Below are 20,578 nucleotides of genomic sequence, written 5' to 3' on the forward strand. Positions count from 1 at the left end.
TTGTGGCAAACGTTCTAATAACACCATCTTCAAGACTTGTGAATGAACTACTGTTTTTTTTTAATGGTGATTATTTCCAACATGTTCGCCAACCGAGTAATAATGAGAAAACATTGTATTTACGTTTTTTATTGCAATAAATGAGCAAAACTTTACGAAACTGCGTCGTTTCAATTATGCAACTCCAGTCAATGAACTAATCCTCATTTTAATGATTAAAATTACAAAAAATAACCCGAACGGCATCCATACGATTGGTGGCCCTGCATGTCAAAATAGTCTAACCAAAAAAAGTGTCAACAATTTTTGAATTTGGAAAGTCGCTTTTCGCTAAAAACTATGGCTGAAGAGGATTTAGAGCCCTCGGAGTTGGATAAACTTCTCGAAAAGACAGATCTCGAGTACATGCTCGAATTTGAAACACAAATATTCCTTGATATTCTTCACAAAGATGGTTTAGTCGTAGCAGCCAAGTAAACCTTCCTATTTGATGAAAAAACGTTCTAACTCTCCGTTTTTAGAGGTCTCAACCTCGATTTGGTCCTTTTAAACCTTTTCAAAGTTTACAGCGATCCAGGTAACCTAGTTATGGTCTTGAACGCAAGCGAAGCGGAAGAAAAGTTCTTCATAAATAAAATCAAAGACGGTAATGTTCATAGCACAACGTTTAACGTCAGCATCACTGATAGGTTGTCTCCAGTACGTTTGCAATAAAAAAATAAACGCATGATTGTAGAGAGGATGCTTATTTATCAGGAGGTATCCATTTTATCACAACCAGAATTTTGGTTGTTGATTTGCTCAAAAATCGTGTCCCTATTGATAAAATCACAGGTTTTGTTATTTTGCGCGCTCATAAGGTCCTAGAGAGTTGCCAAGAGGCGTTTGCGTTGCGTTTGTACCGCCAAAGCAATAAAGTATGTTGTAGAAAAAATTAGGATGTAATACCTGCATGTTAAAAATTTCTAGACGGGTTTCATTAAGGCATTTTCAAACAGTGTCCAAAGTTTTACAATGGGATTTGGTCACGTCGAACGCATAATGCGGACGATATTTGTCAAAGAATTGTACATCTGGCCTCGATTTCATTCTATGGTCATTCAAAGTTTGAAGCAATATGAAGTGAGTTAATTGAATCCGGTTGCTTTGTTTGTATTTTGGCCATTTTTAGCCACAAGTGATTGAGCTACATATCCCCATTTCGGAAAATATGAGCAAAATGCAAACTTACATTTTGGAGTTGATGAACATTACCGTTAAAGAATTGAAAAGAATTAACAAAACTGTGGAACTGCAAGTAAGACATTTTTCTGGTGGTAGCTGGTCACAATTAATTTTTGTCCCAACAGGAAATTACCGTTGAAAATTGTTTGACTAAAAAATTCCAAAAAAACTTACAAATGCAACTGGACGGTATTTGGAACCAGTTGAGCGAAAAAAGTAAACAACTAGTGGCGGATTTGAAAACGTTACGTCATTTGATAATGTAAGAATAACGAGTGGAAAATTAAAATAAAAAACGTATTTTTAGTACAATGCATTATGCCGATCCTGTTACATTTTACTCAACTTTATCAAGCTACAGGACAATGGAATATGCCCAAACGGCCACTTGGGTCCTTACTGAACCTGCAGAATTACTTTTTTCTCAAGCAAGTTCGTTGATTTTTACAGGAGACAAAGGTAAGTAAACTTTAGTTTGGGTAAAAACGCCCTTAAAGTAGGGATATTTTAGAACTTAATCCCGAATTTTGTCCCAAATGGAAGTCTCTGTTGGAGCTTCTTAAAGTCGAAATACCTCACGAAATCGAAAAAATGAAAACACGCGAAAATAAAATTTTAATACTGTGTTCAGACCAAAAAACATGTTATCAGTTAAGTCAGGTAAATATTATAGTTTTGTAACTTAAAAAAACAATGACTTTATTCAAGTTATTAACGCACGGGCCGCACAAATATTTATTCTTTAATGCCCTTGATAAGAAAGTCACTTTTAAAAAAATCAACGATTCATTCCAACAATGTGGTAAAATAGAGGAGGGTCCAGAAGCAGCCAAAAAACCCAAATTAGACGAAAGTAACGTCAACGAATCGGAAGAAATAAAAAGTAGTTATGTCCTAACCATGTCACAAACACCCGGTGACGATTCTCAATACATTTTCGAACAATGCGAAGAGTGGGAAAACATGAACATAACCCAAATTTGTCAATCCCTAACAGCCCCCACAGTCCTCATCCAAACCTTCAAAGGCACTCCCAACCTCCAACGCACCCTTGAAGAGATCAACCCTTCTTTCATCATCATGTACCATAGCAGTATCACAGCAATCCGCGAAATTGAAATGTTTGAAGCGCACCGGAAACGCGAAACGTCCCTCAAAACCTACTTCCTGATCCATGGCGAAACAGTTGAAGAACAAAGCTATCTAACTTCACTACGGCGTGAAAAAGAAGCCTTCGAGTATTTGATTGAAACCAAATCGAAAATGGTGGTGCCTGAAGACCAAGACGGTAAATCCGACCTCTGTCTCACCCTCCAACGCGATCTCAAATCCCCCAGTAAAAGTACGAGACAAGGGGGGCGCCCTGAGGAGGCCCCCCGGAAGTATGTTATAGTCGACATGAGGGAGTTTCGGAGCGATTTGCCCGCTCTTATCCACAAAAGGGGGCTAGATATAGAACCGGTTACGATCACAGTGGGGGACTATATTCTCACACCGGAGATTTGTGTTGAACGGAAGAGTCTTTCGGACCTGGTGGGGTCCCTTAACAGTGGTAGATTGTACCAACAGTGCACCCAAATGTTTAGGTATTATGCCAAACCCATGCTTTTGATTGAGTTTGACCAAAATAAGCCGTTCTCTTGGCAGGTACCAAAGAAATAATTGATTATTTTATTGAAAAACGAATTAAATTTTTAGAACCAATATATGGTCTCAAGTGATACGAATAGTTTCGATATTCAGAAAAAACTGCTTTTGCTGACGTTACATTTTCCGAAATTGAAAATCATTTGGAGTCCTAGTCCCTATGCGACGGCTCAGTTGTTTGAAGAATTGAAGGTATTGTAATAAAACTACGAAATTTTGCATGTTTACTATTTTTTTACCAATTTTTTAATAAAATTAGGAAGGAAAGGAGGAACCAAATGTGGAATACGCCGCCGCGATCGGAGGCAACCAAGACCTGGACCTAGTCGAGACCAAATACAACAGTAACATTTACGATTTTGTCCAAAAACTCCCTGGAATTAACTCAAAAAACATCGACACGTTTCTACGCCGGGTGAAAAGTATGGACAACGCGGTTAAAATGAGCGAAAACGAACTGAGAGAAGTATTGGGTAATCCAAACGACGCTCGTGCTTTATACGGGGCCCTCCACAACGACCAAAACCCCAAAGAACTCGAAACTAAGACTAAAGGTCAATGGGCGCGAAAGCGCTTCGCCAAGAAGAAATAATACGGTCATTCGTGTACATATTATTTTTTTAAATAAATAAATAAGCAAGCTATAAAATGGAATTGCACAATTTTACGGAATGTAAGGAAAGGGGTACCTGGGGGTTAAGGCAAGGCGTGGAGATCATACTGCGTGTACAAGGCTTCAATTCGCATATACACGGCATCTGTGGCATCTAGAGTCTTTGGTAGCGTTTCGAGGGCCTCCCGAACACTGGCTTCATCACCGCAGACCCTCTTCAAGAGTTGCTCCCGCGTAGGCAGGGTGTACATGGCGATTTGGGCCCCCTTGCGTATCATGAACGGGTGGTGCTTGGCTAAGGTGCGGTCGTAGGCGTCCCGGCACACAGCCCCAGTGTTTTCCTCGTCTTTCAGCTCGCCCACATTTTTCAAAAACTCGCGAATGAAATCTAAACAAATTACAATTTTTTCGCTTTCTCACTCACCCAATCCGCGGTGCAAGCGCAGCAAAGTGCGACTACCGGACGTGTACCCCTTTTTGTGTAATAATTGATTGTCGCGTTCGTACTCAATCATTTTTTTCACGGTTGTGAAATTATCCGATGTTTTCTCGTTTGCGAGGAATTCGGCTAAAATCTCCATTTTAGATTTGAGGTCTTTGCTCACGAAACCGAAAACTGTGCCCATTAGTGTAAAAAACCTGGAAAGGGTTGTGAGATTCCACTAACAAAGCAGTGACTCACTTATTTAATTCTTCATAACTGTTGAGGTACGACTGGAGCTGCACGTCGTCTTCTTCACACAGAGCGGTCGAAAAGTTGTCTTGGACCACTTTCAAGTCGAATTTTTCGTTATTTTCTAAAGCCATACTGGAGAATTTTGAAAATTGGAAATTTGGGTAGGATTGAGGTTAGGGATTTGCCAGGTATGCGCTTGTGCACACGGACACGTCAATTCGAAAAAATCCCAAATGACCTATTATTTTTTTATTATCCTTACATAAACATCACAGTATCTTATTATAATACATAAGGCAGTAAAGATATGTCTTAAAAATTTGTATAGGCGTATAAAAATATTAAGATTGTACAAATATTTTTGTTCTCGAAATACTTGCATTTCAACTAGTATTATAAAGTTGTGGACGTAACTGTGCTGACGCCGTGAACAAACATCGTCGGGGGAAGGTCCCGTGAGATAATGTCCAATTTTTGGTAATAGGCCTCTGCCTCAGAATCGTCATTTGGGGGCGGTGGAAGGTATATAAAGGTCACTACCGTGTCTGAAGTTTGTTGCAATATCAAATTATTAACGCTGGAAGAGAATTTTTACAAAATCGCGTTGGTGTCACTGCTTTCTTACCTTTTTAAGTATGTTTCCATGTGATTTCCGTGCGATTCAATCACATTACTCCACCCGGGAACTGGAAACGGCACCGCCGCAATCCTCAATCTCTTCAACAACAAATTTAACTTCTCCATGTGACTTTGCCCGTTCGGACTTAATGTAAAGCGAGTCTGTCTCGCCTCGTCACAAATACACAGACGCAGTTTAAGGCGACTCCAAAGGGGCACCATGTTAACAATACACGCCAACTGCATCATAAACAACGAAGTCGTATCAAACGCATCCATCTCGCCCGGATTTAAGAAATTAACAGGCCACACATCTATATATTTCTTTGACCAATTTTTCTTCGTGTCTTTCTTCAACCGCGAAAAATTCCGACACAAACATAGGTTTTTGTTCATCTTGAGTACGTCCCCCATCATTTGGACGTACTCCAAAGCCTCCAGCTTTTCTTGCGAATTCAGAGGAAACACATCATTACCAAAATCGTTATTTTGGTACGAGGAGTCGCTACTTTGCAGAAAATCTTGTTGGTGTTCCTCATCCAAAAAACCCAAAACCACAGTATTAGGCTTCATGGCCCCCATTCCTGACAGTCTTGCCAAATGTCTCAAGCCGTCCCTCACAGAGGGGGCCACAGTCAACTCGACAAAAGCCTTGACTTTCAAATGATCGACCAAATTTAACCAATGCAACTGCATGTCGAGAGTTGGGTCCGGCCCTGGCAAATCAGGGTCGCCTTTTACGACATGCCCCAGGACGTACAACCCTCCTTTTTTCAAATCGTTGATAAAATCGATTAGGGGACACGCCGAACGAGGGCTATTCACAAGTAGGAGCATTTGGGGCCGCCAGAATTTCACATGGTCTTTGCGGGAGTCAAGCAGGAGGAGGTATTTGCGGACTTGGTGGAAGATCAAGGCTTGGGAGATACTTCCCCAATGCGCCTCTTTCGAGGGCGAAAACAGGTGCAGAAATACAACCAAACAGAGACACAAGAGAATGCTACAGGCGGCGTAAATTGGACTAATCACAAACATCATGATTATAGTCCCCAAAAGCCCGATGAAGGCAGTATGCCAGGTGAAATATTTGAAAGAGGGACGGAAATTAGGGGCGCTTGCGAGTTCAAGGCCCAAACAAGCTAAATTCGTGGCTAAGTAGCTTAAAAGAAAGAGGACTGAATTTAACTGGGCGATGATATTGAGGGATCCGATAAAAAGGACAAGTTGGACAAGGAGCCAGGAGACTAGAACGGCGGCCACGGGGTTGCCCTTCCATGTCCCTTTCGGGATGAAGGATAATAGCGGACCTAATATTTGATTAGAGAATTTTTAACTAAATGAGAGACTTACCAAAAACATTATCTTTTGCTAAAGCCTCCAAGACACGGGAGCCCCCAATTACGTTGCTTAAAGCCGCCGACCACGTGGCTGTTAACAGCCCTATTGCCACACTAGGGGGAAAAACACTAACCCCCGCCATAAATAAGTAGTTGTTTTGCATCAAATCGGCCGTACAAGTAAAAGCGGTAAAAAATGAAACCATTATGTACACTATTAAAGTGAAGCCTACGGCCGATAAAGTGCCACTCGGGATCGACTTTCCCGGATTTTTTAATTCACCTAAAACAACCCCCAACAATTACATGAAAAATTACATGATTAGAGTTAATACCGCTCATGTTGGCCCCTGCCATGATTCCAGTAACCCCCGAAAAAAGCACCCCAAAAACTGAGGCAAAATTCACCAATTCACCATTAGCTGTGTAATCCTTGCCGTACTGTTGCCACAAATTCGACCGCAACGTTTCCGTATACAACCCTGTGTAATTTTCAAAAACACGGATTGTCTCATTTTGAAAAATGAGACTGTTTGAGTCAGGCACGGCCACTTGTTTGGGGCCTTGGTACAAGAAACTGAAAATTGTGATTCCTAGACATATTGACACGATTGTGAGAATTATAACTGTGGTTTTGGCAAACATGGCAGCCCCTATTAAGCAAATTAGAAGGTTTAAAGTATTGAGACTGACGCAGTAGAGGAACTGCCACCAGTGGCCGTCCGGGATTAATCCCTTGACTAAATAACCGGAAGGGCCAAAATTTTCGACTAGGCCTTCCACGCACCCTGCGATACATAGGGCACTGCTGACGATATTTGCCATAAAAAATAACGTGCCGATTGAGCCCCCGAATTCGGGCCCTAGGGTCCGGCTTATCATAACTGTAACAATGAATAAAATAAAAACAAATCTCGCAAATTGTTTTTCATTACAATAGGCACCGCCCCCTTCCACAGCCCCGTTCGTCGAAATCGCACAAATCGACGAGACCGTAAACACCAGAATGAGATAAGCTATCATAAACTGTGCTAGAGTGACCAATAATCCCGCATTTCCGACGATATACCCTACAGATAAATCAACAATAAACACCACTGACGCAATACATTTTTTGTTTGGTTACCCATTCGCAGAAAAATCAGTGCTGAAAACATAGATAAGGTCACGGGACTGAAAACTCCCGCAAACGTTCCCAAAGTCCTGGTCTCTGATTGTTCAGTGAAAGACCCAAACTCGACATAACTAGGGCCTGAGTCACTCGACGGCCCCTCATTTTGGCCCAAAAGACCAGCGATTTTTTTCATAAAGCCGCGACTGTGGCCCACTAAAGGGGTCTTATCGGCCACATCGGGGTTGTTCGTTGAGCCTGCCTCAGGGGCTAACATTTCGCCACTAAACACCCACACACAAACTCATGACAAGTAAACAAATAACTGTCAATTTGACGTTTCTGGGGGCGACCCCTATAAAATGATAACGCGGAAAAATGCTGATTTTAGTGTTTGTTTGAAAGTTTTTTTTTATTGGCATTTGATAAGCTCATCGCTAGAATTAGCTACGATTGGAAATCAACCAAACAAAATTGATAATTTGGTAAAAAATGTAATCGAAAGTTACAGGCTTCTGTATTGCCGACTTTGAGTTATGACACTTGAGGTTATGTAGTTTTTTATTAACAAATTTGGAAAAAAATTACGATGGCTGAAGAAGTTGACTCCGAGGGTGTGACAGACTCCCCCAAAAAAGGTAAACGCGCGTCACATCTTCCCGAAGTAATGATTTCGTTAGGTCCGACTTTGTCGACCTCGACTTCGAGTTTCGAGGCTTTGGACCCGCACGACCCCAATTTGAGCCGTTTAGCCACTACCATGTTTAATAAAACGTCTGATTACTTATACGGCGAGTTAACTTCAACTCTCGATGATTACCGTTTGCTTGAAAACATGAATCGTGCGACGATTACGAAATATTCAGACATGAAACACATCGCTGCTAACGTTTCAAAAAGCATGCAAGAATTAAACGAGAAATGTAACCTGAATTTCGCATTATATATTACGATTTATTGACAATTTTTAGACAATTCTCTGCAACCGTACTTGCAACAAATTGATCAAATTGAGGACAGTGTTGTGAAATTAGAACAGGCTGCATATAAATTGGACGCGTACTCAAAACGGTTAGAGGCCAAGTTCAAGAGTTTAGAAAAACGATAATTAGCTTTTGACGAGTGCGTCCAAGTCGATTTTTTTCTTGTGCATGGAGTCTTGGATGCGTTCTTTGATGCGTCGCACTCGCAGCGCGTCAACACAGTCAATGAACTCATCCATTTCTTTTTTGCAATTTAACATACAGGTGGGGTTGCGCCCCAGACACTCTATCAACTGTATATAATATTAATTAGGGCTGAATTTGTCTTGTTACGTACTAATTCCCGATTCCTGCAATAAACGGGTAAATTTTTCGACTGGAGTTTCTTTTCCAATTTGTCCACCATTTCATTGAAAGCCTCTTCAGTTAAGCCATTCTGCTTGCTGTGGACATCGTCCAGACACTTTAATTTCGCCATCCAACGCTCTTCAAACGATAATTTATTGTCGGGGTCGTCTACAACATCGATTATTTATATCACAATTTGCATAAACCTGACGTTACCATTAAGGAATTGGTCGACACAAGCCCGGGACAAGTTAAATTTATCAGTATCACATCGGTTACAAAAAAATGAGTTACCCATTACGGAGAATTTGGCGGCTCGTGACACTTTGAATCATGGCAATTTGAGATGAATTTTTTAAATTTGTCAGCCGTTACCTTGACCTATCGGGTCACGGATGATCCAAGAATCATTACCCATCGAGTGCTAAAAGGCTGAATTTTCCGATGACTCATTTTGTTAATTTTTAATTACTTAATCCTGGTGTGAATTCAACGAAAAATCATTTTGTTTACAAGCCGATTATTTATGACCAAAATAATTTGTTTTGATGTTAATTTTAAAGACGACTCAATCATTATTGATTAATTGCTTAAAATTTTGGAAACTTCTGGTAGTGTTGAAGACAAAAACGATCTCATCAAGTCAAAGTGACCAAATTCAAGGCCAATGAGATTTTTCTGTTCAAAAATATTATCTAATCCCGGAACTGGTAACATGTTTTTACGTTGTATTTCATAAAAAATAAATAAATTATAATATGTGATTACGTCTCGATGTTTGGTCACGTTTTTCTCGCCCTGTTATTATTAAGCGGCCAAATTACAATTTTCCCAGGGGAAAAAGTAAAGTCTGTGGCATAATCGATGTCACTTAATAGTACAGTCTGGTGCACGCTAAATGCTCGCAAATTACAACCATTTGCACGGTTTTTGTGCCAATCGACGTCAGACCACGACACAATAAAGGCTTTTTATTACAGACATTAGCTTTTACAGTAGGTTGTAAAATGTTACTTCTGGGCCAGGACATTTGGCGTCTTAAAAAACAAGGCAAAATCTTACAAATTTAGCTGTTTGCCCAAAAGCAAACAACCGAAAAGGGCCCAAAACCTCTCAAAAATCATTAATTTTTATCCACCCCAAAAGTTCCCAAATATGTGTAGACCACCAAAAATTGGGCACACGAAAAAACCGTTAAAATCTCCCAAAATAATGGAAAATTACCTCAAGAACGCCCTAAAAAACTAACAAAATACCTTGTTTTTACCACCCCAAAATGGCTTTTTATTTCTGGACCAGGACAATTGGCGTCTTCAAAAAACAAGGCAGAATCCTAAAAATTTAGTGTTTCCCCAAAAGTAAACATTCGAAAAAGATTTAAAAAACTTACAAAACGTCTTGTTTTTAACACCCCAAAATGGCTTTTTATTTCTAGACCAGGACAATTGGCGTCTTCAAAAAACAAGGCAGAATCTTACAAATTCAGCTGTTCTCCCAAAGGTAAACATCCGAAAAAGACCTAAAACCCTTCAGAAAGCATTAATTTTTATGCACCTCAAAAGTACCAAATATCTGTAGACCACCAAAAATTGGGCACACGAAAAAAACTTTAAAACTACTTTAAGAACGCCCTAAAAAAACTAACAGAATACCGTGTTTTTACACACCCCAAAATGGCTTTTTATTTCTGGACCAAGCCATTTGGCGCATGCAAAAAAAAAGTAAAAACAACACTAAATCAAGGAGGATACTACGATATTTGACGTCTTAAAAATCTAGGCAGAATCTTAAAAATTTATATGATAAACAACCGAAAAAGACATAAAATTCTTCAAAAATCATAATTTGTGCTTATTTTTTCATTACCATTCAACCCCCCCCAAATTGGGGGGGTTTAAATTTTTCCATAGTACTTTGTCTTCTTTGTCTACATCGATTCTGAAAGCTTTATCTGTAACACCCCAATATTCGACTATGCCTTCATGATAAATCTTGAATTCAGAATATTTACAGAATTAATAAAAATAAGTGCAAAACATTCCCCGTTTTCATTCGGACTACAATCCGATCTATTCTTACAGCATCTCCTCTTTCACGACAGCTTATACCGTTTATAGGTATGTGTCTGTCGAGGAGAATCATCGGCACGACCATCAATCCTGAATCAACAGGACAGGTCATTGTTGTTCGATATTACTGTAAGTCATGAATAGATGGAAGAGTCCCAAAACCGAGAAATGTTTTGAGAATATTTGGCAGCACTCAGTTGCCCGTCAATCTTCGTGGGTCCTCAATCTCTATGGCCACTCGAGATCTCACCAGTTCAGATTTAAGAACAACTGCATTCTCAATAAAAAAAGGCGGCGATAGGAATCGAACTCAAAACCTTGTAATTATCTGTCTAACTCTTTACTAACTGAGCTATTTAGGTCTTGTCCATTATAATTTCTAATCAGCTACAATACTACATCAAATTGCGCAATATTACGAAATTAAAAAAAAGTTGGTTTCGCGGGGGTTCGAACCCGAGACCTCTTGGATTTAACGCGAATATCTTACTAACACGCTTATAATGGATCTTATACAGTCGTTTTCGGATTGAATATATTATTCTAATTTTCTTATTGATTAAAAAAATGAAATTCGCTTCGCACGCTACGCACTAGTGTACATAAGAATTATTGTATCTAAATTAAATTTATTTTTTAAAGGTAAACACGCACGTAATACGCTCGATCGTGCAGCGCTTAAATTTAATAACGAATAACGCATTTTGACTTTTGAGCATTTTTAATAAACAGAAGACGGTCGATGGTCGAGCGTTGTATTCTTCAAAAATACGCTGACACATCGGCCTACTCGTTTAAAAAAAACGATAGGCAACCAACAATGTCATTATTGTTACGTAGTTATAATTTGTTTTTGTAACACAACTTACTAAATTTGAGTTTTTTTTTTAATTTTGTAATTGTGATATTAAAAAGCATAGATATTTTTATAATAAAGTTTAATGCAAAACGATAATATGGATGGCGCCATCTAGACCAGGATTGCGCGCGGCGCTGTTTCGGTCGATAATTCAGTTTGGCTTTTTACTTGTCGTCTGTTGCGTAGTTGACAGTTGACACCAGGCCCCTGAAAGTGTATACAAATTATGTGTTCACTAGGAGGGGTGGGGCAAAGGGGGGAAATGGCTAAAATAGTTCGTGTGCTCCAGCTTAGAGGTCGCGTCAGTTGCAAAGAAATCTGTAAATTTAAAGGAATCTGTCACACATTTTGCTAAAAGTAAAGAAGGTTCACTTAAAAATAATCGACGTGCGCACACTTCTCTCTTTAATTCTTTGATTTATCAACAGCCGATTATTTTGCTGTCGTTGTGGTTTTTGGCGACATTTTGTTTTAATGTGTTTTAAAGACTTCAGAAAACGATTTAACGTGATTTTTTGGATGTTTTTGTGATCAAACATCTCTACTTTTATATGGATCTTTTATTTGAATCTAGTGTATAGTGTGAATGACAGTGTTTTAATGAAGGATGAATCAACTTAAGGCAAATTAAGGTAAACGTTATTGAAAGGTGTCTATACAACAATTAATTGCGATTTCTAGATATTAATATAATCATATTACACCAAGAAGGATCACACAAACTTAGGAGATGAAGACCGTCCTTGGAGATGATAACGGTTCTTGGGATGTAATTGAAAATCCCATGAAGACGAGTTAAATATAATGTGCAGTAATTAATAGGTATATCATAATAATAAATAAATTTATTGTAGTTGCGAAGCTAGTATTTTGTGAAAGCAGGGAGTTTAGGACTTGCTATGGTTCAAGGTTTTCAAATTCGCCATGTCCCTCTATGTCTTAATCTTTTATGTTGTTTTACACAATGTTATAACGCCTATGCCTGTTAAAAAAACAAGGTTTGTCCTTTTTGTGATTGCTTAATTTAGAAACTAAGCGAAAAAACGTATTCTACAAGTATCATACAAGTTAATCAATATTAAAGCCTACTATTATTATAAATTTAAATGATTACATGGTAGTTTTAATCAGTTAACTTCCAGTGATAGTTATGTATATCAGATATGTGGGTTTTTATTTAAAATAATTTTAGCACACTTGTAATTTTCTTGTGTTTGAGTAATTTACTAATAACTATGATGCAATCGAGATTACTTTTAAAAAATTTCAAAACTTATCAAGAACTTTGACATCAAACTGTTAAAGTACGTGTTAGGGCCGCTTTTACAAACGTCCGTAAACCTTATAACCGCGAATAAATTTCGAAAAATAGTTGTTTAAATTTAGCCTTAAGGGACTTAAAAATTGGACTATTGTCAAAGGTTACAAGCAAAATTTTGATATTTTTTTGCTTTTCTGAACAGTCTGTAGACAAGTAATCAAACCAACAAAACTGATGTATTTATACAGACTGATCCCGAAATACTGTGTCTATTAGCAATCTGAATTTAAATTTTAAAGGATACCAATAGTGTACACTTTCAGGTAGCAATTCAATAATTTAATCTGATGCCAACATACTCAGTTTCTCTGGATCATTGTGTATATTTAGACAATGTATTTACATATATTATTACATCTGAGTATGTTTATGAACAACAATTCGAGTTAAATTAATTTTGCCTATACATTCCAGCACGTTATTATTTTTTTAATAAATTTTTATTGGAAAGACTTTGTTTCATTTTATTAAGCGATGTTAAATGTTTTTGTGCTATTGCAACTGTTACAGATGCTTTTTTATTAAAATGTCTCGTAACAGTGCATGAGTACAGAAACATTTAACATTTATAATTCTTTAAATTTGGAAAATAAATAAAATGTCCTGTTTGAATTTCCCGCTATTATCGAATTAGTTTGTTCTCCCCAGGTTAGGTGGCGCTTTCGCGAAAAAACGAGGGGTAGACAGAGAGATTCGCTTCTTCCTCTCTCTTATTCTATGGTTGACACTTAACAATTTCCTTGCAGCAGCGTGTGAGCGTGTTGTGTATCGATTAACAGGTAAGTCAATGTCTTGATATTTATTAAATGTTATAAGTAAAATGTAATTCGTCTGACATTATGTTTATTTTCAACGATTGTGTCTAAAATTAAAGTAAATCAAATAACTGAATCCTGACCCACGAACGTGGTTTTTATATTGTTGTAATTGTTGTTGCGTCCAAAACATGGTAGTAATTAATAACTAGAATAGGGTTGCCAGATTTGCTTTGAATAAAATCGGGACAACAAAAAAAAAACGGGGGGAGGGGGTCTGAGAAATGTTTTTGCAATAGAATAAGTATGTAGGCACAATAGTTTATTGAATTTGAACAATAAACATCAATAAAATATATATATATATTAACATTTGTAACGGAAAAAAAACAATAAACACCAAACAAAAAAAATATTTGTTTAGACAAAAATTTTAAAAACTCAAAAAAAAAAATCGTCAGTCTCTGTACTTAAACATAAGTTTGATAAAGTCTATTCAAACGTGAACCGTCAAATATTATCGTTTCAATTTGCTTTATCTGACTATCTTTTCGAGTGATTCTCCTATATTCAAATAAAACTTTTTAGTGTATTCCAAATATGAATAAAATATTTCTTCCAAAGTAATATAATATTCTTTAATTTCTTGATCCGCTTTTGTATTTAATGTTATTATTAGGGATTTAATATTACGAACACTCAATAAAATCCATATTGTTTTATTTAAATTATTTGGCGAAACATTTATAATATATTTTGTTATCAATTTTTTATAATATGATAATTCATTTTTAATCGTATCATAATTTATTATTTGGTATTCTATTTTATAGTTTTCTAAAATTGTCTTTAAATTTTTCTTAATATCGCGTAAATTCAGTGGGATAGCCACCCCCCACTGAAATTCCATATTGTATAAAGCATAAAAGATCATTTGTTATTATTATATTTTTCTTTTAAATAACGTAAACCATATATCGGTCAACCACGTACTCAAATTAATTTTATAGGAGTAGTTATTTTTATTTATAAAGTCCAACAAGTTTAATGGATTAGCATTAATTTTATAATTATGTATTGCTTTAAAAGATTATATTCGTTAACGTTAGTTTCCTATTTAACTAGCAATTCTTCTAATTTAAAATAATATTTCCTAACTTTTTTTGCCTTATTGTTATTCAACATCATTATTAATTCTTTAAAATTTTTAATCATTTTGTATATATTTATACAAATTTGCTTTAGCATGTTTATAATCTATTTCTTCGTATGAGATTTCCTAGTCCTTTAAAAAGTTCTTAAAATCGCGTTATTTCTTCAATAAATCCCATGAATTGAAGCAAATTATTTGTGATTAATATTTTTCTTTTTCTGCAAAAACAACATATTTCCAAAAAATACGACTATCAATTTTCTCTTAAAATCAACACCTACGTCTTTACTTATAGCATTTGTTGATTTTTCATAACCCAATATTTCTGCTAAATCTTTACCTTTAAACAAAGGTTGATTATCATTGTCTAATATGAAAAATACGTCTTGATCATAAACTTTCAAGTAACAGTATTATCTATGTCAATAATTTAATTTATTTTTTATTATTGGGTGAACGATCCCATTTATACTAGCTGTCAGTTTCAGGTTATCGTTTTTCAATTGCTCCAATTCATTTGCCATGCTTTCGTATTGTGGGAAAACCCTCTGATGTCAATTTTTCGCTTCTTCTTTCTTGGTTGATAAAATTCTTTCCATACGTTATTTGTCTTCATCATATAATTACTTCTAATAGCTTTATTTATATTATTATTATTCTAAAATAATTGCTGTCTTTTCTCTTGAACCTACGTTGATATCTAGCTTTTCATTTATTTTATGTAGACTTTTTATAATACGTAGGTTTCATATTGCCTCATATATTGTACTGGATCCCTTTTATTAGAAGTATTATTTATTATTTTTTTCGACAATTGATTAAATGATCATTAAAATGATTACCTCCATATATAACACGTATTCTTGAATTCTGAGGCTTCTCACAGTTTTACCTAAACAAGGACAGTGTGCTTTAACACGCATTGTTTATGAATAATTTCTTATGAAAAAAAATGTGATAAATTAAATGAATCGCTTACATACCGATGACCAAGAAACATGGCAAATGTTTCAAAAAAAGTTAAACGACATGAGAAGTAAACGAAATAATGACTTTGAACGATTAGTATATCGGAATATGTTTAATCAGTTTAAAATGTATGAAAATAACGTATTAACCTTGGCAAAACTAGATTTTCTTAAAATACACTTTCGTAATCTTGAAGTCTTTGATGAATAAATTTTCTAATAAATGACAAGTCTTTGCTCCATTTGTTTGGAATTAAAATGTCCAGATGATTTTTATAACTATAGAAATAAATATGAAAAAACATGTAAACAATGTAAAAAAGCAGTTAATTCTACTCGTTTATTATGTGATTGTGGTAGATATTACACTAGAACTAATTTTAAAAGGCATATAAAAACAGATTTGCATAAAAATGGATTGAATTTATTTATTTACTAAAAATTGTTTGTTAGATTTTTTCCTATAATAAATGGAACGAAGGAACTTAAGTAATCTTCGTTTATCTGAACTGTTTAATATTGCAAAATCATTAGACATCAAATATATTAGAAAATATAATAAAGCAGACTTAATAAAAGCTATTATTAAAGCTGAAGAGCAATTACATAAGGAAATAAAAAACGGAAAAAAATCAGTTATGCCTCCTTTGCGGAATTCGGACAGAGTCCTCATAAGCGAAGCGAATTCAGAAATATTTTCATTTGATGATGATTTATTTGCTGAACCAAGGAAAAAGAGAGTTAGTAAAATCAAATGTGACATATGTAGAAAATATATCAAAAGCACCCGAATGCAGCTCCATAAAGAGAAAGAAAACAAAAAGAACCTAAAAACATTTCAGTTTGATGACGATATATTTGCTAAACCAAAAAAAAATAGAGTAAAGAAGATAAAATGTGATATGTGTGGAACATATATCGAGGAAACTCGAATACATTTGCATAAATTAAAACATGATTTGAATAGTCGTCGTTTGCTCGAATTACGTAATATGGCAAAATCCTTAGGTATAAGATACATTAAAAGATACAATAAGGCAGAATTGATAGACGAGATTATTAATGCTGAAGAGCAATTAAAAATAAAAAGAGAAAAGAAGAAGAGCTTGGAAATATTTCCGTTTGATGATGCCATATTTTCTAAACAGAAAAAAGAAAGAGTAAAAAAGATCAAGTGTGATAAATGTGGAAAATATATTAAGGAAAGTCGAATGCAGTTGCATAAAGCAAGACATAATCCAGAGCCAGATTTTATTTTAGTTCAGGTTGCTTTTAAGGGAAGATTATTAACGTATGAACATAATAATCTAGAAGAAGGTATAGATATGGAAACATACATGGATATGATAAAAGAAAAGGCTATTAAAATAATTATAAATGCTTTAAATCTCCACAAAAATATTAAAATTAATTTAGAGATGGAATGCGAGTTTATGAAACTGGAAAATGAAGACTTTACAATGATACATAAATTTCAGTTACTAAATGTTATACTAAGAGAAAAAGATGATCTGGAGGAATACTGGGATGAACAAAAGAATTTATTTATATCAAAATGTGATGAATTACAAGAAAAGGGATCTGGATGGACTTTGAAAAATATAAATTATTTGCGCATTAATATAAACAAATATACACCTTTAAGCGGAAATTCATATGTAGAATTACCCAAGTGGATTAAAGATAAAAAAGCTTGCGTTAATGTTAAAAACAACGATAACAAATGCTTTATGTACAGCATAATATCCTGTTTACATCAAGCAAAAGAACATGTAGATAGACTGAATCATTATAATAAGCCGGAATATATAAACGAATTAAATTTTGAAGGAATAAATTTTCCTGTCAAAATCCAGGACATACCTAAATTTGAATCACATAATAAAATTAATGTTACCGTGTTTAGTTACGAAGAACATATATTTTATCCTTTGTATCATAATAAGAAGCGATTCTATGAAATAAATATCGACTTACTATACTTTGGAAATAAAGACAACAATCATTATTGTTGGATTAAGAATTTGAGTCGATTGTTAAATGATCAGTTGGAAGTAAATAGAAACAAAAAACATTTCTGTAGAAGATGTTTAAACTACTCCGCTAGAACTGAAGATGCTTTAAAGAAACATCAAAATGTGTGCTTTAGTAATGAACCATGTTTTCCGAACATGCCTGAAGATGGTGTATTAAAATTTAAAAATATTCAAAGAATGTTAAGACATCCGTATGTAATTTATTCTGATTTTGAATCTATTCTGAAACCTATTCATACATGCGAACCAAAACCTGAATCATCATATACTCATAAAACACAATCTCATATTCCCTGTGGTTATGGATTATACGTTAAGAGTGCTTATAATAATATTGATAACCCATTGGAAATTTACAGAGGAGAGGAAAGTGATAAATGTTTTATAAAAAGAATAACTGAACATGCCAGAACAATATATAAGTTATTAAAAGAAAATAAACCCATAAAAGAAATCGAACTAGAAGAATATAAAAAAACAAAAATTTGTTATCTTTGTGAAAATGTGTTTTCTATAGAAAACCCAAAAGTAAGAGATCATGATCACTACACTGGAAAATATAGGGGAGCTGCTTGTAGAAAATGCAATTTGAAATTTAGACAACCATTGTTTATTCCAATTTTGTTTCATAATTTAAGTTCTTACGATTGTCATTTGTTTATAAAAAATCTAGGAGAAGATAAAAGTCAATTGAAATTAATACCTAATAACGAAGAGAAATATATTTCTTTCAGTAAAATTTTAAGAATGGATGATAATGGATATATCGAATTGAGATTTATCGATTCATTTAGATTTTTAGCAAGTAGCCTAGACAATTTGTCATCTAATCTGGAATCAAGTCAGTTGAGAGAAATAATTAAATACTTTTCAAATAGTGAATTAGATGTGTTATTTAGGAAAGAAAAAAGCAAGATAATTAGAAAAGGAATATATCCTTATGAATACATGGATTCTTTTGAGAAATTTTCTGAAACAAAACTTCCATCAATAGATAAATTTTATTCTTCGCTCACAAAAGAAGGTATTTCTCAAGAAGAATTCAAACATGCAGTGAAAGTATGGAAACATTTTAAAATTAAAAACTTGGGTGAATGGCATGATTTATACTTAAAACTAGATGTTTTGCTGTTAACTGATGTATTTGAAAATTTTAGAGACTTATGTTTGGAAAAGAGTTATGGACTCGATCCTGTTTGGTATTATACAACTCCAGGGTTAGCTTGGGACTGTATGCTCAAATATACTTCAGTGGAATTGGAATTATTAACTGATTATGAAATGTATTTGTTTTTTGAAAAGGGAATTAGAGGAGGTATTTCACAGTGTAGTAACAGGTATTCGCAAGCAGATGAAAATACTCAGATTATCTATATAGATGCTAATAATCTATATGGATGGGCTTTATCTCAGAAATTACCAGAAAAAGACTTTAAATGGTTGACTTGTGATGAAATTAAAAATGTCGACGGTATATTGGTATCAGGTAGTGATACGGGTTATGTTTTGGAAGTCGATTTAGCATTTCCAGTAGACTTAGCTATTCATAACAAATTCAATGATCTCCCTTTAGCTCCGGAAAATAGAATTCCACCGGGCGGAAAAGTAGAAAAACTACTTTGTCATTTCTATGATAAGAAAAATTATATAATTCATTACGAAACATTAAAACTTTACAAAAGTTTAGGTATTAGAATAACAAAGGTTCACAGAGGTATAAAATTTACTCAGTCAAATTTCATAGCACCATATGTAAAATTTAATACTGAACAAAGACAAAAGGCGAAAAATGATTTTGAAAAAGATTTCTGGAAATTAATGGTTAATGCCCCATATGGTAAGTCTATGCAATCTGTTAGAAACCAACAAAATATTAAATTATATTGTGATGAAGAAAAATTACAAAAAGCGATAAACAAACCTAATTTTAAACACAGAACTATATTTAGCAAACACCTGGCAGCAGTTCACAATTTTAAAACAAAAGTATTGTTTAATAAACCAATTTATATTGGGCAAGCTGTGTTAGATTTATCGAAATTATTAATGTATAACTTCCATTACAATGTAATTAAAAAAGAATTCAATGAAAACGTAAAACTTCTTTATGGAGATACTGATAGCTTTATATATGAGATTAAAAATGCCGATTTCTATGAATTTATGAAGAACAATCCCGACTATTTTGATACATCTGATTATCCAAAGGATCATCCATTATATTCGGATAAAAATAAGAAAGTAATAGGGAAGTTCAAAGATGAATTGAATGGTATTAAGATATTAGAATGCATAGGTTTAAGGTCAAAAATGTACAGTTACAGAACTGAAACCTCTGTTTCGAAAAAATTAAAAGGTATATCAAAAAAGCAGTATTGAAGAAAGAAATAAGTTTTGAAGATTACAAAAATTGCTTGTTTAATCAAAAAGAATACTTCCATAGACAGAAAGTGATCAGGAGTCATAAACATGATATATTTACTGAAGAAGTAAAGAAAAAGTCTCTAAGTTGGAAAGATGATAAAAGATACCTTTTACCTAATTCTACAGATACATTAGCTCATGGACACGTATTAGTATCATCATAGGTACGTTCATGGACATTGTTGAATAAATCGCTATTTTTTATTAGTGTTGAAGTAATAAATTAAGAAAACAATAATTACAATTACGATAATAAACATAAGAACAAAAATAATAATTTTTAATTTATTAACTTGTTGAATGAGACTTGAAAACTTTTTTCGGAATTTTGGATATTCTTCATTGAATATGTTTAAATTCTTGAATACAATACTTTCCATTTAATTTACAATTTTTGAGTTTTTTCATTTATTGCTCTCATATTTTTAGTATGTCT

The 20,578-nt window shown here is 34.5% G+C and overlaps 4 protein-coding genes and 1 long non-coding RNA gene across 7 annotated transcripts; 3 read left to right on the forward strand and 2 right to left on the reverse strand.

Annotated features, from left to right (window-relative positions):
- The first annotated feature begins 243 nt into the window (after positions 1 to 243).
- mei-9 (meiotic 9) lies at positions 244 to 3,520 on the forward strand. Its single transcript, XM_001812734.4, has 11 exons — positions 244 to 473; positions 522 to 689; positions 737 to 917; positions 970 to 1,122; positions 1,172 to 1,297; positions 1,350 to 1,486; positions 1,532 to 1,683; positions 1,736 to 1,884; positions 1,933 to 2,871; positions 2,923 to 3,063; positions 3,131 to 3,520. The coding sequence occupies exons 1-11, from the start codon at positions 340 to 342 to the stop codon at positions 3,461 to 3,463; spliced, it is 2,613 nt and encodes an 870-aa protein (XP_001812786.1). The 5' UTR covers positions 244 to 339; the 3' UTR covers positions 3,464 to 3,520.
- LOC100142262 (uncharacterized protein) lies at positions 3,472 to 4,412 on the reverse strand. The gene is made up of 3 exons (XM_001812692.4): positions 4,167 to 4,412; positions 3,909 to 4,123; positions 3,472 to 3,872 (listed from the first exon to the last, which is right to left on the reverse strand). Exons 1-3 carry the CDS (start codon positions 4,289 to 4,291, stop codon positions 3,568 to 3,570), a joined length of 645 nt encoding a protein of 214 aa, XP_001812744.1. The 5' UTR covers positions 4,292 to 4,412; the 3' UTR covers positions 3,472 to 3,567.
- Positions 4,395 to 8,989, reverse strand: LOC100142459 (uncharacterized protein). 2 transcript variants are annotated; one of them, XM_064356604.1, is made up of 9 exons: positions 8,933 to 8,989; positions 8,774 to 8,881; positions 8,547 to 8,725; positions 7,242 to 7,510; positions 7,051 to 7,185; positions 6,451 to 6,999; positions 6,129 to 6,398; positions 4,786 to 6,085; positions 4,395 to 4,737 (listed from the first exon to the last, which is right to left on the reverse strand). In XM_064356604.1, the coding sequence occupies exons 3-9, from the start codon at positions 8,618 to 8,620 to the stop codon at positions 4,554 to 4,556; spliced, it is 2,781 nt and encodes a 926-aa protein (XP_064212674.1). In that variant the 5' UTR covers positions 8,621 to 8,725; positions 8,774 to 8,881; positions 8,933 to 8,989; the 3' UTR covers positions 4,395 to 4,553. The 2 variants fall into 2 exon arrangements, with proteins under 2 accessions (XP_064212674.1, XP_001812710.2); XM_001812658.4 differs by lacking the exon at positions 8,933 to 8,989 and having other exon boundaries at positions 8,774 to 8,925.
- Positions 7,725 to 8,582, forward strand: Blos2 (Biogenesis of lysosome-related organelles complex 1, subunit 2). Of its 2 annotated transcripts, XM_001812617.4 has the most exons (3): positions 7,725 to 7,864; positions 7,907 to 8,149; positions 8,198 to 8,582. In XM_001812617.4, the coding sequence occupies exons 1-3, from the start codon at positions 7,816 to 7,818 to the stop codon at positions 8,332 to 8,334; spliced, it is 429 nt and encodes a 142-aa protein (XP_001812669.1). In that variant the 5' UTR covers positions 7,725 to 7,815; the 3' UTR covers positions 8,335 to 8,582. The 2 variants fall into 2 exon arrangements, with proteins under 2 accessions (XP_001812669.1, XP_015835739.1); XM_015980253.2 differs by having other exon boundaries at positions 7,816 to 8,149.
- A 2,695-nt stretch (positions 8,990 to 11,684) lies between the features above and the next one.
- Positions 11,685 to 13,256, forward strand: LOC103315147 (uncharacterized). Its single transcript, XR_511820.3, has 2 exons — positions 11,685 to 12,117; positions 12,167 to 13,256. It is a non-coding gene; the product is annotated as an uncharacterized LOC103315147 (long non-coding RNA).
- The last annotated feature ends 7,322 nt before the right edge of the window (positions 13,257 to 20,578 follow it).

This window comes from Tribolium castaneum, chromosome 5, assembly GCF_031307605.1.
Source record: "Tribolium castaneum strain GA2 chromosome 5, icTriCast1.1, whole genome shotgun sequence".
Classification (NCBI taxonomy): domain Eukaryota; kingdom Metazoa; phylum Arthropoda; class Insecta; order Coleoptera; family Tenebrionidae; genus Tribolium; species Tribolium castaneum.

What these genes read in the sequence shown, in the direction of transcription:
- mei-9 (XM_001812734.4), top strand. Translation starts at nt 340, where the DNA reads ATGGCTGAAGAGGATTTAGAGCCCTCGGAGTTGGATAAACTTCTCGAA. An exon ending in ACAAAACTGTGGAACTGCAA is followed by an intron (nt 1,298 to 1,349) that starts GTAAGACATTTT and finishes TTGTCCCAACAG; the next exon opens with GAAATTACCGTTGAAAATTG. An exon ending in GATTTTTACAGGAGACAAAG is followed by an intron (nt 1,684 to 1,735) that starts GTAAGTAAACTT and finishes GGGATATTTTAG; the next exon opens with AACTTAATCCCGAATTTTGT.
- LOC100142262 (XM_001812692.4), bottom strand. Translation starts at nt 4,291, where the DNA reads ATGGCTTTAGAAAATAACGAAAAATTCGACTTGAAAGTGGTCCAAGAC. An exon ending in AGTTATGAAGAATTAAATAA is followed by an intron (nt 4,124 to 4,166) that starts GTGAGTCACTGC and finishes AACCCTTTCCAG; the next exon opens with GTTTTTTACACTAATGGGCA. An exon ending in GCGCTTGCACCGCGGATTGG is followed by an intron (nt 3,873 to 3,908) that starts GTGAGTGAGAAA and finishes TAATTTGTTTAG; the next exon opens with ATTTCATTCGCGAGTTTTTG.
- Blos2 (XM_015980253.2), top strand. Translation starts at nt 7,816, where the DNA reads ATGGCTGAAGAAGTTGACTCCGAGGGTGTGACAGACTCCCCCAAAAAA. An exon ending in GCAAGAATTAAACGAGAAAT is followed by an intron (nt 8,150 to 8,197) that starts GTAACCTGAATT and finishes GACAATTTTTAG; the next exon opens with ACAATTCTCTGCAACCGTAC.
- LOC100142459 (XM_064356604.1), bottom strand. Translation starts at nt 8,620, where the DNA reads ATGAAATGGTGGACAAATTGGAAAAGAAACTCCAGTCGAAAAATTTAC. An exon ending in GGAAGGGGGCGGTGCCTATT is followed by an intron (nt 7,000 to 7,050) that starts GTAATGAAAAAC and finishes TCATTGTTACAG; the next exon opens with TTATGATAAGCCGGACCCTA. An exon ending in GGCAGGGGCCAACATGAGCG is followed by an intron (nt 6,399 to 6,450) that starts GTATTAACTCTA and finishes GGGTTGTTTTAG; the next exon opens with GTGAATTAAAAAATCCGGGA.